This window comes from Leucopleurus acutus (assembly GCF_964270905.1).
Source record: "Leucopleurus acutus genome assembly, chromosome: 5".
Classification (NCBI taxonomy): domain Eukaryota; kingdom Metazoa; phylum Chordata; class Mammalia; order Artiodactyla; family Delphinidae; genus Leucopleurus; species Leucopleurus acutus.
This window is the reverse complement of record NC_139147.1, coordinates 18795124-18814913: the sequence shown is the minus strand read 5'-3', so window position 1 is coordinate 18814913 and position 19790 is coordinate 18795124. Positions and strand designations below refer to the sequence as shown.

General features: G+C 40.2%; 1 protein-coding gene across 4 annotated transcripts in view; it reads right to left on the bottom strand.

The window, feature by feature from the left end:
* APP (amyloid beta precursor protein) overlaps window positions 1-19790 on the bottom strand; it is a 274171-nt gene that overhangs the window by 25468 nt on the left and 228913 nt on the right. For all 4 annotated transcript variants that reach the window (XM_082840186.1, XM_082840187.1, XM_082840188.1 and 1 more), the window contains one exon: window positions 2673-2894. In XM_082840186.1, the coding sequence (XP_082696312.1) occupies window positions 2673-2894 (222 nt within the window). The remainder of the gene's footprint in view (window positions 1-2672; window positions 2895-19790) is intronic.

Genomic DNA, 19790 nt, shown 5'->3' with positions numbered 1-19790 from the left:
CTAACTTAGCTTACGTTGTTAGCTTTCTAAATCCCTTTCCATAAATTTTACCATAAATAAATTACAATTCGCAGTACAAATTTGTAGTACAATTTGTAGTACAAATTGTACAAATTACAGTTTGTACAAATTTATCCTCTATTATTTGTGTGTGTGTTCATAAAAATGATTAAGGTAAACTCTAAAGTATGTTTTATCCTACTTTTCCAAAATCAATAAATAATGGAAAATAGTAAATGGGAACTTTTCATTTATGGAAAATATATATTTAACAGACATGTGAAAAGGTCTTAAATGATAAGAAATTGATATTTAATTCTTTATAAATTATAATTTTAGAATCACATTGGAGATGAGTAAGTTCTCAATGGCAGAGGCAATTTTTAATAAAAATAGAGAATAATCTATGTATTTAAATTTTTCCATAAAAAGCTAAAACTTGGACGTAAGTGACAAACTACACATTTAACATTATTTGGTATAAAAAGGGCATTAAGGACTGCAATTTTCTACCAGACAAAGTTTGTTAAGACTCCATACATGTTACCTATTTCTCCATCAATTAAACAACACAGTATCCTAAAGGAAAAGAAGAAATCTTGTGTGTGTTCAGTTTACAAAGTGAGATTGGACATTTTTCACAAAAAAAATCTCATTAGAGACTGACTGATGAGGATTTTAAATGACCAAAATGTATTTATCTTAAAAAATGACAAAACTAGCATTCTAGTAATAATACAATTTAATAGGGAAGTCACCCAGCTCTTTGATAACTAAGTATCCTTAAATTCTTTTCCTCTATGTTAGAACTATTTTTATAAATGGTAGTCTTAATTATTTTTATATTATAAATAACACTGCTGTTTATGGTCTGATAGTATTACTAGAAGGTACCTTTTTCCAAATTAAGGAAACACATTTGGGGTGATTACTCATGTTACAAAAACAGTCCATATAAAGATTTTCTGCAATGGTTCTTTAAACAAAAGATTCTCGGGCTTCCCTGGTGGCGCAGTGGTTGAGGGTCTGCCTGCCGATGCAGGGGATGCAGTTTTGTGACCCGGTCCGGAAGGATCCCACATGCCACGGAGCGGCTGGACCCATAAGCCATGGCCGCTGAGCCTGCGCGTCCGGAGCCTGTGCTCCGCAACGGGAGAGCCCACAACAGTGAGAGGCCCGCGTACCGCAAAAAAAAAAAAAAAAAAAAAAAAAAAATTAAAAAAAGCTTCTCCAGTGCACTTATGGTCTAATATTGGATTTATATTTAGTCTGAGGAGTAAGTGATTGTATTTTGAGGTATCCATACTACATATATCCACATTTATTACTGTCAAAATATTACTGTCAAAAGTTGCTTCTTTAACAAAGAAAAATCACAGATAAAATCCTATGTGTTCTCGGGCTTCCCTGGTGGCACAGGGGTTAAGAATCCACCTGCCAATGCAGGGGACACGGGTTCGAGCCCTGGTCTGGGAAGATCCCACATGCCGTGGAGCAACTAAGCCCATGCGCCACAACTACTGAGCCTGCGCTCTAGAGCCCGCGAGCCACAACTACTGAGCCCGCGTGCTGCAAATACTGAAGCCTGCATGCCTAGAGCCCATGCTCTGCAACAAGAGAAGCCACTGCAATGAGAGGCCGGCACACCACAATGAAGAGTGGCCCCCACTTGCTGCAACTAGAGACAGCCCGCGTGCAGCAACAAAGACCCAACGCAGCCAAAAATAAATAAAAATAAAATAAATTTATTAAAAAAAATCCTATGTGTTCTTGAAAAACAAGGTATTAGTATCTCGAAATCAAGGTGTTCCTATGTTCAAAATTTTATACTTCTGAACATGTAAAATGATATGGAATAAGACTAAAAAATTCTCTCTCCTAAATAGATATTATTTGAAAATTTCTGCTAAGAAATCCCTGTGAATGAAAAGTACATAATCCATTGTGCAAGTTTGTTGACAGAGAAAATCTTGCTTTTCTGAATTATCATAGAAGAAATGTTTAGGTCAGTGTGTTTCTTAATTTTGACAGCTGCCTTATATTTAACTTTCCAAACTTTCCAAACACAGAATTGTATAACTTCCAAACTTTCCAAACACAGAATTGTTTGGAATATATTTAACTTTCCAAACACAGAATTGTATAGCAAATTACTTTTCATGACATAAGTGGTTCTTTATCTTTGCCTTTAACATTTAATGTGATCTGAAATGTAATGCACTAGAATAAATAACCAATGAAGACTATTTTGGTGGCTTTCAAACCTCCATTTATGCAGGCCCCATCAAAATTTCTCTCTCTGGGAATTCCCTGGTGGTCCAGTGGTTAGGATTCTGTGCTTTCACTGCCGAGGGCGCAGGTTCAACCCCTGGTCGGGGAACTAAGATCCTGCAAGCCTCGCAGTGTGGCCACAAAAGAAAAAAAATTTTCTCTCTCCACTGAGTGAACTGTGATTTCCACAGTTTTATCACATGTCTGTTTTCTTCAGAGGTGTGCATTCTAGGTCACTGTCTCATAAACACTAATTGAATATTGTGCTTTCATTCCAGAAGCAACAAAATACCTCTCAGTGAGAAAGCACTTTTAAAAATTCATATCAAAAGTCACCTCTTAAGAACACGAGAGAGATTATACAACCAGACTGAACACTTGTTCTCTCCTGGGCTTCTTACCTTCGTTTTCTGTGTTGGCGGGCACAGAGTCGACCCCAAAAGGATGCCAGGGCTGGAGATCATCCAGGCTGAACTCTCCATTCACGGGAAGAAGCTCCACAGTGGTTTTGGTTTCAGTCAAAGATGGCATGAGAGCATCATTGCCATAACTGATCCTTGGTTCGCTGATCATGTTGGCCAAGACATCGTCCGAGTAGTTCTGCTCTTTCTGAAGCAGCTCATCTAAACAAAACAGAGCCATGTCTTTGGTGAGTAACAGCAACCATCACAACAGAAGGAGCAGCAGCGGCTACCAACTGCTGTCTGCCAGGCACGAGTGTAACTACTTGACATGCATGATCTTATTTACAGCCACAAGGTGGGTACCATTATCGTCTCCATCCTACAGATGTGAAAACTGAGGCACATGGTAGGTAAGCCACTTACACAAAATCATAGCTAGCAATGCCCAAGGTGGGATTTGAGCCCAGGTAGAGTGGCTTAGGCCAAGGCTGATGCTCTGACCCGCTGCACCACTCCCCCCAGTGGTGAAAAACCTTGAGAGATCAACGGCCATTCTGTCCTAGTCTGCTGTGATCACAGAGGAATGAGAGCATGCTTTGGCGGGGTGTTTGCAGTGGAGTGGTGGCAGTATGCAAGGTACAGTTTCTTTCAAGCTAAAGGACATATCCAGCGAGTCCCTAGTCTTTCCATGAACATGTGTTAAGGACAAGAAAAGCGTGATGGGACGCCTGCCTGCTCCATTCTTCAACAGTTCTCATTGTTTTGCCTTGAAAAAAAATCTGTCTTTCTCAAAGGCTCCCAGGTGCTGCACGATATATGTTTTGAGGCAACAAAGAAGGCCAGTTTTGGCTTTGCAGACGTGAAGCTCTGCTCCAGCCTTCTCTTCTGTGGGATAAACAGCCCCGCCTGCCAACATTTCTCATGGGCCCTCAAACCAAATATCCTGTCTTTCTCTGCTGCGTCTTGTTTGCATCTCGTTTCAAAAAATACTATCAGTTACCCCTTTTTAAAACTGACTAAACAAAATCAACTTTATGGAACATAATCAACCTATCTGAAGTTCTTGTAGACCAGTGAAAATTCCCAAATTACACATTTCATTATTGAAATGCATTTTTACTGGAAAAAAGAGCTGGGAACATAACTCTGTACTGAGTGCAACTGCAGTTTTAAAAACTGAGTATCACAAGGTCTGTGATTCTTTTATTATGCTGCCAAAGATTCACCAGGTTTTTCTGTGTGACGTATTTTTAACATTAGAGACTTATAAATAGCATGTGTGCTATCAACAATAACATTAATCAGAACTTTTCACTTTCTAATCATACCTCTGTCAAGAGTTTACTGTGTTATATATTTCAAACCAATCACTGGTTAGTATTATTGATGTAGAAAATGAAAAAAGTAAAATCAGGATTTAAATTTGATTTGTAACATCTTACTATTATCCTTCACATTCTCTTCTAAATTCACAAAAAATTTACCTGAAAAATTAAAATTCTGTTCAAATATATCTATTAAAACAGTCTGACAGACTAGCATTAAAGTATGAGATTAATGTCCTTCTATGAAGTCAGTTTTATTGCAAGATATTTTAAATGATAAAATCTCAAGCAAATCGGTCCTCTTGAAGTCTAATTTGAGTTATAATATATATCTATTTGCTGGGGTACCATTCTAAAATTCAATATTTGATGCTTGCAATGACCTTTCCCATACAGATAAAAGGCCTGCATTACATTTCTTCCAATTTTTTCATGTCTTACAGAGTCATAGGTAATGGCTAATAACTTAGCCAATGTCTACTTTAATAAATTAAATGGGTCTTTTATATAAATCTTATGCTTGTGACTGTTAAGTAGTTAAAATGTAAAGAGAGGATCTTCTGGAATAATTATTGGTGCTTACATGTTCATCTTGTGAGGGAATGAATACCTTTGCCAGCGGGATCAGCTCCTAGCCCTACCTGGCGCCATGTTGTTCTTGGTGTCTTTGTGGCATTTACCATCACTTAACCTCTTCCTCCATCTGGAATTTTTTTCTCTTTGCCTTGTATACTCAGTACTGAGCTTGTTTCCTGTGATTTCTCTGAGTAACTCTCTGCTCATTTTTTCTAATCTCTTCGTCTCTGTCATTTTCTTCTTGTATCTCTTTCCATCTCTTTCTTCAGTTCTTCATTTGGAAATCCCATCCACTCTTGAAATGCTAAGGACCCCCTACTTTTGGTGAATCTGAAATGTATTTCCCCGGCTCTGACTTCTCCCTCCCACTCTAGTGTACATATTTCTAACAGTTTGCTGGAACTATTAACTTAGATCTTCCATGAACTTAGTATGTACAAAACTGGGGGGCTTCCCTGGTGGCGCAGTGGTTGAGAGTCCGCCTGCCGATGCAGGGGACACGGGTTCGTGCCCCGGTGTGGGAGGATCCCACATGCTGCGGAGTGGCTGGGCCCGTGAGCCATGGCCGCTGAGCCTGCGCGTCCGGAGCCTGTGCTCCCGCAACGGGAGAGGCCACAAGAGTGAGAGGCCCGCGTACCGCAAAACAAAAACAAAAACAAAAACAAACAAACAAACAAAAAACTGAGCTCAAGGCTCTCCTCCTGCCTTCCCATTTTCTAATCATGGCAGAACTATTGTCCCAGCCACAGGCTTGAAACCTTCAGCACCATCTGTGACTCTATATTTTTGTGTCCCATACTTGAATTACTGACGGCTCCTTTTTAATTCCATTTTTGGATTCTCTCTTATTCATTTCTTACTCCCCTTTTCCATTACCCATCTCCCTTGAGCCATCATTACTTTTTGCCTGGATAATTGTGATAATTCTCTCCTCAGTGCTCTCCCTCCTCTAATTTTTATCCCTGTTTCCCAGATCTTTTCCTGATATTAAGGAATGGCTCCACCCTATTTCAATGGCTTCTTGGTTTCTAATAACTTAATCCCAAACTCCTCTGCCAAATGTTAAAGGCCCTCTGGGATCTGGGCCCACCGTATCTTTTTAGCCATGAGGCTCACAGCTCTTTGCTGTATACACCTGTGATATTGTGATTTACAATAAGAAATATTTATTTGGTCTTTATAGGCACAGAGGTACTAAAACCCTTGGAACTTCTTAGGTGATGTGACCTATAAAGGTGTCTTTTTACATTAATGAGGTGACTTCTGAAAAGCTCCTAGGTCACCTAAGGATGGGGGCTTGTCACCAGGGGAACTAACAACATGCTTAGAAGGTTAGAACTTTCAGCCTCACCCCCAATGGCCAATGATTTAATCAAACATGCCTATGTAATGAAGCCTCTGTAAAAACCCCAAAGAATAGGGTTCGCATTATTTACAATAGCCAAAATATGGAAGCAACCTAAGTGTCCACCACAGGTGAATCGATAAAGAAGATGTGGTACATATACACACAATGGAGTATTACTCAGCCATAAAAAGAATGAAATTTTGCCATTGGCAACAACATGGATGGACCTATAGAGTATTATGCTTAGAGAAATAAGTCAGACAGAGAAAAGACAAATACTGTATAATATCACTTATATGAGGAATCTGAAAAATACAACAAACTAGTGAATATAACAAAAAAGAAACAGACTCACAGATAAAGAGAACAAACTGGTTACCAGTGGGGAGGGGAAGGGACAAGATATGGATAGGGGTTTAAGAGGTACAAATTACTATGTTTAGAATAAATAAGCTACAAGGATATATTGTACAGCACAGGGAATATAGCCAACATTTTATAATAACTATAAATGGAGTATAAGCTTTCAAAATTGTGAATCACTATGGTGTACACCTGAAACTTATATAATATTATAAACAAGTATACCTCAATAAAAAAAAATTAAGTGAATTTAGCAAGGCTGCGGAATACATGGTCAATATAAAAACTCAGCTGTATTATATACTCACAACAATTAGAAAGCAAACATTTAAAAAATATGCTATGTAAAAAAAAGAATAGGGTTAGGAGAGCTTCAGCATTGGTGAACACGCGATGTGGAGATGTGGGAGCGTGCTGGGCTGGGAGGGGGCAGGAGAGCTCTGAGCTCCTTCCCACATACTCTGCCCTAACCTTCTCTTGTTCCTGAGTTAAATCCTTTTTAAATAAACCTGCTAGTTTATTAAAAATCCAGTAAGTAAAACATTTATCTGTGTTCTGTGAGCCATTCTAGGAAGTTAATAGAACCTAAGGAGGAGGTGGCTGGAGTCTCTGATTCACAGATGGCCATCAGAAGGCCAGGTGACAGCCAGGACTCGAGACTGGCTGTGGAGGGGAGTGGGGTGGGCAGTCTTGTGGGACTAAGCCCTTGCTTGACCTGTGGACTCTGACGCTACCTTCCAGGTAGTAGTATCAGGATTGGGTTGAACTGTAGGACACTCAGCTAACGCTGGAGAATCACTTGTTGGTGTGGGGAGAACTCCACACATTGGAATTGGTGTCAGAATCATAATACCACATCTGAACGGTCTGGAATACTCTCAGATGGGAACATGCATTCCCCTCAGCACACCTTTGCTCTCTGTTCCTGCTACCTGGGAAGCCCATCTCTGCTTATATAAACTATAATGAACTCTTCAGGGCCCAGCTCCAATGCCCCCTCTTCTACAGCTCTCCTCCCAATAACTTTATGAGGCAGGCATCATTACCTTTACAGAACATGAATCTGAGGCCAGGAGAGGTGAATGGATTCTTCAAGATTCCATGGCCAGTAAGCATCAGTGCTGAAACCCAAGTCCTGGGCTACATAACACCAACCTCCCTGATTTAACCCCTACCTATCCAGGGTCACTCTAATTCTCATCACTGGACTGTTCATTTACAGAGTAGATGGAGAAACCAGGCATTATAAGCATGACTTCCATAATGTCTTCCACATTTACCTTGTAAGCTGACTTAAACACCATGAGCCCTATGGAATGGTTACTGCTTTTGTCCCCTCAAATAGGCATTTCCCAGGCATGGGAGCTGGGGGGAGTCCTGTACCCATCTCAGCCATGGCAGTAAAAAAGATAGTGTAGGGAACTGTCACACTGGAAAATCTTACATCTGTGCTTCATAAAATAGGCACGACATTTTAGATTGCAGCAAATCATGGTGTGCCCCCCTTTCTCTTTTACACTGTTGGCAGGAAATTTCCTCCAAAGGGCTGCTAAAATGTAGAGCCCCATGGTGGTTAATTTTCCTGGTTTATTATATTCATTTTCAGAAAATGAAAGAACAAAACATTCAACAAACATTACATTTTTGGCAGACTGAGAAGCACTTAAGCTTTAAAAAAACTTTTGGTACCAAAGCAGAAATCCACTTTCCTATCTCTCTTTAACATAGGAGATTTAGAAACAACCACCTTTGGTCATCTCACTTGGAACAATGAGGTCAGTGTTGGGTTTAAGGGAAGAAAAGAGGGTGGAAATGATGGATTACTGTTAGCTGGAGTAGGATTCAATTTTCTGACCATAAAATGTCTAAGATGGCCACCTACTTCTTGACATTATTAAGGGCTCAGGATTTTACCAACTGTTAACACAATTGGCACCAGGCAATTCCTCTTATGATAAAAAAAAAATTCAAAGCCAAATATCATTTCATTGTTCATTCTGAGTGGGACTTAATCTTTGAATTTTGTGGCCAGACTAACTACACAGAAACCACACTTCTACTATGTCGGTGGCCCCGATGGATTTTTATCTGAATTAATTTAATATTTTATTACAATGCTTTGATGGCATATATTGGGATGTCAAAGCTTTTAAACATCTACATTTGCCAACTGCTGTATTAAACTAAAAGGCACATTCCCCCCAAGACTCTTTATTTTCTTAAAGGCTAACTGATACTGCCCAAAATTGCAGCAGTTACCTCTGTAGTTAAATATCTTCTGTAATACCCAAGCATATGAGCCTTGCAGTTAAAAGTGGAAATATTTAACTGAATTCAGTGGTGGTAATATTTAAACTACAGTGTAAACAATAAAAAGATGTTTAATTTCAAATATTAAACATGAAATGAACCCCACTGTATGTTGCCCTCTTAAAAATGTTTCGAGGATGTATATCAAGCATACTTATAGTAAATAAGAGAAAGAAAATGAAACACCTCACCACTTAGCTCTCATTGAAAATATTTAAAATATTTTAAAGAAAGCAACATCAGGGCTTCCCTGGTGGCACAGGGGTTAAAAATCCGCCTGCCAATGCCGGGGACACAGGTTCAAGCCCTAGTCCGGGAAGATCCCACATGCCGCGGAACAACTAAGCCCGTGCCCCACAACTACTGAGGCTGCGCTCTAGAGCACGTGAGCCACAACTACTGAAGCCTGCGCACCTACAGCCTGTGCTCCGCAACAAGAGAAGCCACTGCAGTGAGAAACCTGTGCATCGCTGCAACTAGAGAAAGCCCGCAAACGGCAAGGAAGACCCAATGCGGCCCCCCACCAAAATAAATAAATAAATAAAATTTATTTTTTTTAAAAAAAGAAAGCAACATCAAAAGAGATCCCCCAGTGGTGATTTCAACTTCAAATGACTAACATATTTTGTTTTTGTAGAAGCGATAGACTTCCATGATAATTCATTTTGAGAGAAATGGCCTCATAAAGGACTATGAATGGGAAACAGATGAATCCTAGATAATTCATCTAATGCTCTTCTTTTAATTATTAATCCACTAGGCAAACTCCTTCTAAAAGTTTAACTGCCATATTTTAGGTTTCAAGAAAATGAAGTTAATAAACATTAAATCAGTTCTTCTACAAGCTTCAGTTGTAATTACTGAACTACCTTTTCCATCCTTTAAACACATTTGGGGTGGGTGGGAAATGTCCTTCACATAGAGGAGGTCCAACCTCAGTCTTTTCCCGTGTGAAATACGGCTATTCAAGGTCTGATCTGGAGACCAGTGAACATGCTCAGGCTTGCTGGTTTTTCTACTGTATAGAACTGACCCTTCATCGCTATCTTCATTTTTCCCCAATCTTCTGATTCTTCTGGTTCCTAGTGGAAAAATACACATTTATCTGCAGCCTCTTCCCCAAATGGAAATTTTCTATCAACCTTGTCTAACAGAAGAGTCTCACATGATCAATTCTTATATTTTAACAAATGATTACTTATGCATTTAAAAGGACTGAGGATTACACCTCTATACAATGCATCCCTCCACCACGCCACCCCTGCAACTGCCACAGCTGCACTGGACGTATTTATAAAAGGGATGTAATTTTTTCCCCATCAAGAAGCTCTACTATAAATCTGCTGTCATCCATTCTAGGCATTTTGCCCACACCAGGACGATGAGATCAGATTTAATTTTCCAATCACAATCTGTGCATGTCTGATACATGGCTTAGCATATAACTGCCACGCTGTTCATTACACTTAACATCACCATGGCCTCTGAAACTCCCTAAGCCTTGGTTCCTCATCCATAAAATTAGGAAGTTGGATGGATGGTCTTTGTAGTTTCTTCACTTTGAATCCTGTTATCCATAATCTTGCTGTGTGGGCATCCCCTGAGAGCTTGTCGAAATGCATAATCTCGGGTTCCACCCAGAGCTAGGGAAACAATCTGCACGTTTAACATAATCCCCAGGCAATTTTTAAAAAACTGAAGTATAGTTGATGTACAATATTATATAAGTTACAGGTGTACAATATAGTGATTCACAATTTTTAAAGGTTATACTCCATTTATAGTTATTATAAAATATTGGCCATATGCCCTGTGTTGTACAAGATATCCTTGCAGCTTATTTTATACATATTACCTCTTAATCCCCTATCCCTATATTGCCCCTCCCCACTTCCCTCTCCCCACAGGTAACCACTAGTTTGTTCTCTGTATCTGTGAGTCTGCTTCTTTTTTGTTATATTCATTCGTTTGCTGTATGTTTTAGATTCCACATATAAGTGATATCATACAGTATTTGTCTTTCTCTATCTGACTTATTTCACTTAGCATAATACATCTGATCCCAGGCGAGTCTTAAGCACATTACAGTCTGACCACTGCCACGAGGTCTACAAAGGCATCAGTACAAAATGGCCTGTTATCCCCTTCCTACAAGACAAGCCTCAAAACAAAAACAAGGTGTGAAAGGTGAGTATGGCCAAGAAACAATATTGCCAGAAGAAACCTTGCTGCAAAACACCTCAAAGGCATGTTCATAAACCCAACCCACCCTATGGCCTTGAAGCTGTCATTCACGATAACATTTTTCTGAACCAGGAAGCCACAGGAAAGGAAAGACTAGTTATGAATTTCCTTTGTTTTGCCAGACTATTTGTCAGGCAGGAAATTACATAGGAGCCAGAGCAGGAAAGTGTTCAGGAAACAAACAGGTCATTGTTATTCAGACCCTGAGCAAAAGAATGTACTTTAAAAAGTAGAGGGCACCAGAGGACATACTTCACTGCTGTGCTCTCCCCTATAAAGACTGAATTTACGTCTTAAGCATGGACTGACTTATAGTTCAATAGAGCAGAAGTTGTTTGAAATGCTGATTTGGGGGAGAACCTATGTGGTCTTCAAGTGATTACTGCACACGGCTGGGATGTTTCGATCAGCGTGTGACTGGTGCGACAGCAATACTGTGATGGAATTGTGTCATGCTATGACATCTTGATAGCATGAGATCAACGGCACCAATGACGCCTTCCATGCCTGTGGCCTTTACATAGCTGTTAGCTCATTTGATACCCACATCAACCTTCATAATGGGATTACTACCCCCAATGACAGTTGAGCAAACTGTGACACCAACCTTGAGAAATACATGTAAAGTTATCGAGTAACTGAACTGGGATCTGAACACAAGTATCCCGATTCCTAGTGCAACCTTCTCACTATTCCATTGAAAAAAAAAATTTTATGGAGGATGTGGCTATTTCACTTTGATTAGTAACAAATATTATAAAAATACATCCACATCTATCATCATAAGCATCCTGTTTTGCATACATTATTTGTGATCGATTTGGAAAGTGATGAATGTAATGATATCTTTTTTACACAAGAAACCAAGGTAATCACAGAGCCGGCGTCCAAGGTCACAGAGTTTCTTGATGGTGGGGCAGAGCTGAAAGGCCAGGTGTTCCCAGCTACACAGCCATGCACTGCTCCCTTCTCTAAGTGAGGCTTACCTGTCACTCCTGTTTTGATGGTCCACCCTCAGCAGCAGTTTCTCCTCTCACCCATCTCCCACTTCTTTAGATTTCCCTTTCTCTGGTAGACTGGTATAAATATGATGGCCACATGAACTGGTATAAATATGATGGCCACATGAACTGTCATTAGGTTTCACCGATTCTGAGTCAAATTTAAGATATTTAGACTGCTTTGGATTTTGAGCGATTTAAATTTACAAGGCTGCCATATTTTCCAACATGAGGAAAAAATGAGATATAGTATCACAAAGCAAAACTGTTCCACAAATCTAGTTTTTATTTTGACCTCCCAGAAAACTGGGTCAGTCCTCTTATTTTTAGCTACACTATCAACCCTGAAAATCTCTCACGGTCTCAAAATTCAGACTCCACGTCTGAATCTGGGTTTATTTTTCTTTAGTAGTTTCTTGGACAGAGATTTTAAATGGAGCACGCTTTGTCCACTTATGGCAACAAACTATCCCTGAAGGTGATACAAACATGGCTACACGTTACTTGTGAGAACACTCCTTGTTGCAAGTGACATTCTCCTGAAGCATCGCTTGTCTCGCTTAAAATGGAGCATACAGAAGAAGTTCCTTTTCAAGACAAATTTCGTTTTGACTTTCAAACAAGGCAGATCAAACAACTTAGACCTACCAATGGCCATCAGAAATCAAGATAAAAGTGAGTCATGCTCCCTGGTTTCTAAAAACAGAGCAGAGTTCCTACTTCATGTTTACTTGTGGAACTTGAGCCAATGACCTGATCTTATTTTCAACCACAGTAGGAGTCTTGGTCCCGCCTGGGTAGTCAGGAGCCTAAGCAATCCTGAGGGGAAAACTCTTCTAAAGTTTAAGCTAAAAACCAAGTTTACATATTACAGAAAGAATCTCAAAGTATGCTGTGTTGAGGGCATAATTCACATATATAAATGTGCCCTAGTTTTGAAGAAACAACACATAGTGAAGAATTTCGGTGTAAAGGGCCGATCTGTAGTGCCAGCTTTAGCCTGTATGTGTATGGATGTTTTCCTCTGGTTAATACATATAGTGAAAATGCATATATGTCCGTGAATGTAAGCAGATGCAGACTAAATGTCCTCTGCAAACTAAATTAAAATAAATGTGATTTTTATGTCTTATATCCCTTAAACAAAAGTTAGTGATTTCTTATGGCCTTCAACCTAGCAAGACAGTTGTCTCTTCACATGTTAGAGGAAAAACTGGCTGTCTTGGGGTAGTTGAGAGATGTATACTTTTATGGCTAAGCTCAAGGAGTTTCAAAGTAATTATGATTATGTAGAATTTTCTCTTCAAAATTGTCTTTAAGAGCCTAACCCCTGCAGCATCACTTCACTGTGATTCCTCCTTATATAAAAATGTAGTTTGGTGCTAATTATGAGTCATATACATTCACTGCAAAGAAAACAAAAGAAACAAAAATTCACTTGCCATCCCACCAAAAATAATTTTTAACATAGTTTTATCCTTTACGGAATCAATTATTTCATCTCGTCCCCTCATCACTTTATTATCTAGTTGTTACGACTGTGGTCAAGGAGACAGAATTTTGTGAGATTACTGAAGAAGGCCCCTGGAATTGGAGTTATCAGATCTGAGGACACAGAGAGACGCAATCACAAGAATCCGTATTTCTTTCTCCAGTGCCATTCCAGAGTATGTATTTCTTTGTTCTCTGCTAGGTTGTTCTGCATAGTTCGTACAGTTTATTGTTTGTTTCTTTGTACTTGTAAGTTCTCCGCTATACAGTAAATTGGAAACATGAAATAAAACCTGAGGTTTGCTCTATCTGGGTCAGTATCACATTTCATTTTTTAAAAATTGCTCATGCTTTTAGTGAGCACAAGAAAGGATAATGTGGAAGATTATTTTAAAAAAGGACTCAAACGACTGTTTAACTGCTCTTGCATACATTTTTATAAATGCAAAGTCATTCTGGCAGCTGTATACAATCTGAGCACAATATCCCCCCTTTTGCTCCACCTCAGCTCTAAACCAACTAAGAGAGAGCAGCTGGAGATTAAAACATCACCTTTACTTCTGATAAAGGCCAGGCCCTCACCAGCCCACAGGATGCGAGTCACATATAGGGCACATGGCTTGTCAAGCTCTGTGCAGACTGCATTTCAGCTCCACCCTGTACCCCCAGCTGCACGTGACAAGGGAGGGAGTCTGAGTGATGCCCCTACCACTGTGTCCTGTCCAACCTGCGCACTGTAAGCAGTGGTCCTGTCTGATTGGCACCTTCTCCCAAACTTGTGAGAGAAATCTTTCTTACCTGGGTAAGAGACACCCTATGGGCAACAGTGCCCCTCTCAACAGCTAGTAATCATTCTCTGCTATGCTATGAAAACAGTGCATACTAATTGATTCATATCTGATAAATGCCTAATTGACAGAACTCTACACAGGCATACAATAAAGGCAATACTTCGCTTTACTGTGCTTTGCATTTTTTTACGGACTGAAGGTTTCTGGCAACCCTGTGTCAAGCAAGTCTATTGGTGCCATTTTCCCAACAGCATTTGGTCACTTTTTGTCTCTGGATCACATTTTGGTAATTGTTGCAATATTTCAAACTTTTTCATTATTATTATATTTGGATGGTGATCTATGATCAGTGATTTTTTTTTTTTTTTTGTGGTACGCGGGCCTCTCACTGCTGCGGCCTCTCCCGTCGCGGAGCACAGGCTCCGGATGCGCAGGCTCAGCGGCCATGACTCACGGGCTCAGCCGCTCTGCGGCATGTGGGATCCTCCCGGACCGGGGCACGAACCCGTGTCCCCTGCATCGGCAGGCGGACTCTCAACCACTGCGCCACCAGGGAAGCCCGATCAGTGATTTTTGATGTTACCAATGCAAGAAGATTACAGATCGATAAAGGCTCAGATGATGGTTAGCATTTTAAGCAATAAGGTATTTTCTAGCTGAAGTAAGTACGTTGCTTTTTAGACATAGTGCTGTTGCATACGAAAGAGTACAGCATAGTTTGAACATACCTTTGACATGCACTTGGGAAACCAAAAAATTCACATGACTAGCTTTATTGAGATATTCGCCTTATTCTGGTGGTCGGGAACCGAGTTTGCAATTATCTCTTAAGTAAGCCCGTATTTTGAAGGATGTAAGGTATCGGTTACCAAGGCTGGCTAGCTCATGGTAGAAAGTAACATTTTCAACATCCATACATAGGTGATTTCACTCAAGGAGCCTAAGATTTATGCTGGTAAGTACAAGGGGTGCAGGCAGGGGTGGATAAGGTCAGCGCGATCACAAGCGAGGATGCTCCTGTTCCTGTAGACAGCGTATCATGTTTGTATGTGTGGCAGTGCACCTGAAAGGTTTATTTATGCAGGTTGAAAAGAACCACATCAGCCCTCTATGCTCTTCTGCACACTGGCCTATGTTTGTTTTCTTTAACACAAAATGGTTCTGCAGTGAACGTTTTTAGAACAGCAATGGTCCTTTCTCTTCTGCAGTAGTGGACTCACAGGATCCCTTAACAATATAGGGGGAACCAAGCCTGGCGATGGAAAGTGCTTGGCATCTGAAGCTTGGCGATGGATGGAAAGTGTCTGTCTTTGGGGAAGCGTTAATAGAGCAGATGTGGAGAGGCTGAAAGGACTCACTTTAAGAAAATTAATCTGGAGTCAAGAAAATTAGAATCATTTTGTTATTAATTAATGAGCTCATTCATTTATTCACTCATTTATTCACCTGTTTAGCAATCCTACGTCTTCCAGGCCAGGGCAGGAAATAACTGCCTGGAAATAACTAAGGCAGTTTCTTTTTACTCAAAGCTCACTGCCTCAGATGGGCATAAAAGTAATTCCTATACAAATGCTATGGTAAGGGGTATAGACAGAGCGAGAAAGAAACAAACTGGGACTTTGGGGTGGGGGATATAGTGATATTACAGCTTCGCTAAGGAAGACAGGCTACTGTTCTAGTATTTACAAGTGCACGGATCAAGGCACAGAGGATGGGCTGCCCAAGAGCTGGGACTCTTCTGGTTCCTGGGACACAAGGGAGGTGAAAAGGGAAGCAGCTTAGACAGAAGATAGGGGCTTTACATTTGTGGGATACACACAAGGCGAAGGAATATACTGACCTGCACAAAGAGTAGGCCATTAGCAAAATCCAGACTATGGTTATTCCATGGGTTGAGTGGCCTGCAGTTCAGTAATAAGTAAATTATAAAGAAAAGAAAAGGATAGAGGGGAAACCTGAGGATTATAAAATCCTAAAGAGACATGTCAACATTAAAAAAAAGGGGAAGAAGATAGTGGGCAAGGATGTACACTAGTGATAAAAACTGAAAGATGTTTAAGGAAGTGATACAAAGAACAACAGTGTTACTTTGGAGGTGGTGGGAGGTGCACCAGGGAGGGTGTGACTGGGATAGGGTGGAGGTGCTATTGGGTGGCTGGTAATATTTTTATTCTTGACCTCAGTTTTGTCCATCAAAAGGGCAAATATGGGGGGAGAAAGACAGGTTCTATTTGGACACGTTGAGTTTGTGAGCATGGTGGACATCATGGTGGAGAGGTCTGGAGCCCCTGGAAATATGGGCCTGGATGGAGAGCTCATGGAAGGACTGAAACAGGCCCATTGGGAAGCACTGGGATGAAAATGGGAGTTTTCCCATTTTCCCAGGTATTTTAGTAAAAAAGCCCACATTAGATTCCCCCAGGGGGATTTATCATACGTTGAATTCTGCTAGATAATGAACAGTTCCATCCACAGTGAAGTGTCACATCCTCACTAAAAATTCTTTACAGTGTTGAACTGCTGTGCTTAACAATAACATCAGATTGGTGGTTACTGTAAAGAACGACATGGAGCAAAGTATTTTGCATCCAGAAAGCGTCACAGGTCTTCCCCTCACCCCCGCTTAAATCCAATCATTTCAGTATGAGCACCCATGAGATGATGAAAAAAAAAAAAAAAGCAACCTTATTATTTTTTTTTCCTGCAAAGAACACATGAGAAAACTGTGTAGGAGATAAAAAATAAAGTAGACCCAACCCTTTTGCTAATTTACCTTTGAATATGCTCTCCCTTCAGACAATGATGAAATGAAATGGGGGTGCTGTCATTGAGGCCAGCCAGCTCTGCTTCAAGTTCCCTGTAAGCCACGAACCCTGGTGCCAGAGGTGTGTTCCACTGAACATGGTGGAAAATTACCCCAGATGACCACTTCCTCACCAAGAATGGATAACCCATTTTGCTGCCTGAGACAACTGTTTCCACGATATACTTCCCTGCTGCCTTGTAACAGGGATCTTGCCCTAGTTTTTCCTTCTAAACTGTTTCTAATCTCCGCACTTTCCAATCTCAGCACTAGACCTCGTCCAAGCCCCTGATGCTTTTCCTGTTGAAAACTTACATAGAATTCTAGTAATTTCCCTTCTTCAAAAAAGTTGCTTAAAAATGTTATTTTCATCTCAGCAGAGTCCTTCTCCACCCTGCTCTGAAAAAGTCTCAACTCAGAAATAATAAAACAAAAAACAGATTTCATCTTAAATTATGATATACTATATAAAGAGTTATCAGTTTGGTCTCAGATTTCTATTCTTTCCCCTTTTACACAATCAGATTAAAAATATAACTAGCTTTCTCTGAATATACAGTATCAAAACATGATCATCTTCAATAATATGTAAATAATTAACCTCAAAATTTAGAGCCCTCTACACTAATTACCACAGGGCTCCAACAACCTTTTGTGTGTGTGTTTGTGATATAAGCAGTCTTTATTCGAACATACTATAAGCTTCAACAACAAATTAAAAAATGATTCACCTTATGGTGCATTTATCCATGTCTTTTCATCTTCCAAGTGTAGGAAACATTAATTAACCTTGGCTAATTAAAACAGTCATGGTTTACAAATTTACTCATTAATCAGCCTCAAGCAAATGCAAAGGATTTAAAGCCTTTCACAATTCGAACCAGTTAAATATGGAAATTATTTTTTTTTAAGTGAAGAGGTCATAAAAAAACATGCAGTCCTTTGACTTAAATTTGATAGTGTTTTGGAAAGAAACTTGGACAATTTTTTGGATTTGTAGAAGTCAAAGGAAATTAAAAATAAAACTGCCTGGGACTTCCCTGGCAGTCCGGTGGTGAAGACTCTGCGCTTCCACTGCAGGGGGCATGGGTTCCATCGCTGGTTGGGGAACTAAGATCCCCCATGCCCGTGCGGTGTGGCCAAAAAATATATAAAAAATCAAAAAAAACCTGCCTGGTATGGGTTGAATTGTGTTCCCCCTCCAAAATATACCGATGTCCTAACCGCCAGTGCCTCTGAATATGACCTTATTTGGAAATGGGATCTCTGCAGATGTAATCAAGTAAAGATGAGATCATACTAGAATAAGGCCCTCAGTCCCAGATGGACCCTACAGGAGGCAGGTGGGCTCTTGGTCGTATTGAAAACGACACACAGGCAGAGGTTGGAGTGATGTACCTACAAGCCAAAGAAACGTCAGTGATTGTCAGCCACAGCAGAGGCAAGAAAATGGAATGAAACAGATACTCCCCTAGGCTCTTCAGGGGGAGCATGACCCTGTGGACACCTTCATTTTAGACTTTTAACCTCCAGAATGGTGAAGCATAAATTTCTATTGTTTCAGGCCATCCAGTTTATGGTCATTTGTTCCGGCAGTCCTAGGAAACTATTACACTACCCGTATACGTGAATATTAACCATCTGCTAATGAGATAGCCATTTCTGACTATAAATAAATATGCAAGAGTAGAATGTAGATTTTTAGTGGGCCCTTTATTCAAGGCTGGGATAAGTGGATTGGAGAGGAGTGAAGAGCTCTATAATCTAATAGTCTAATTTGGCACCATCAGTGCAGAGATGTTTTCCCTCTGAACACCAGAAAGTGCTTCAATGGAGACCAAAAGGTTTCTCTGTTTCAGCTCTCAGCATCTCTATTCCCTTCTACAGGGAAACCATCCACTTCCTTTTCTGGACCCTCACTGGCTGCACGGGAATTCTGGGTACCAGTGTCAACACAAGCTCAGCAAGGCAGTGGAAGGGCCTCAGTTTCAAAAACCTTGTAAACACAGAGGTTATGTTATGTTCTTTCTAAGAAGCTGGAAGCTGAATTGTCCTTGGCAGCACAACGCATGGCAAATGCCTGGCAGGTTTCAGGTTTTATTAACTCTAGGGTGATGAAAGCATAACCCTCTCTCATGCCAGAACTGAGTCTGCATATGCCAGTATGACGTAGGTCATATCTCCATTCAGCAGCTAAATGGAGTGATGCTCAAATAGCTCGAGTCATCTATAACGTTCAGCATTATCAATTTTAACTTAGAGTCCATTCAACAAGCTGGATCTTAATGAAACTTCTCCAGGGGCCTAAAGTTTTACTTTTATTCTTGTATGAAATATGGATGGTTGGAATAGAATATTTTACAGAATGAATGTTTACTACAACTAGGTTATTTGTGACTTTTGGCTCAAGATATGAGAAAAGATGGCTACCAATACCTGGTTGTGGATTTATCCTGCTCTACTTTGTTATCCTATCTGGTCTGTCCTTATGCCTCAACACTGGGAATGCTTGGCTTTCGTCACTTAGAGATGAAGAGAAGAATATGGAGAAATTAGTAAAAGAACAACATTTAAAAATCCATCAAATCAATCCATGTCAAGTGTATGCGTTTTATATATCAAAGAGGTCTGTATTTGAAGTTCACAAAGAGAGAGTAGAAGGCTGCTGACATGAAAACTGGTTTCAGTGACTTAGGGTAGAGAAGCAGGAAAAATGTCTTTCATGGCCTCCCTTGACTTTCTGAGGATGAAAGAACCCACATGCACTAAATAGATGATGGTTGCGGAATACTGAAGACGGGGTACACTGGATCTATCCAAAAAGATGGTGTAGCCAACTATTATGGACTGGATTGTATCCCCC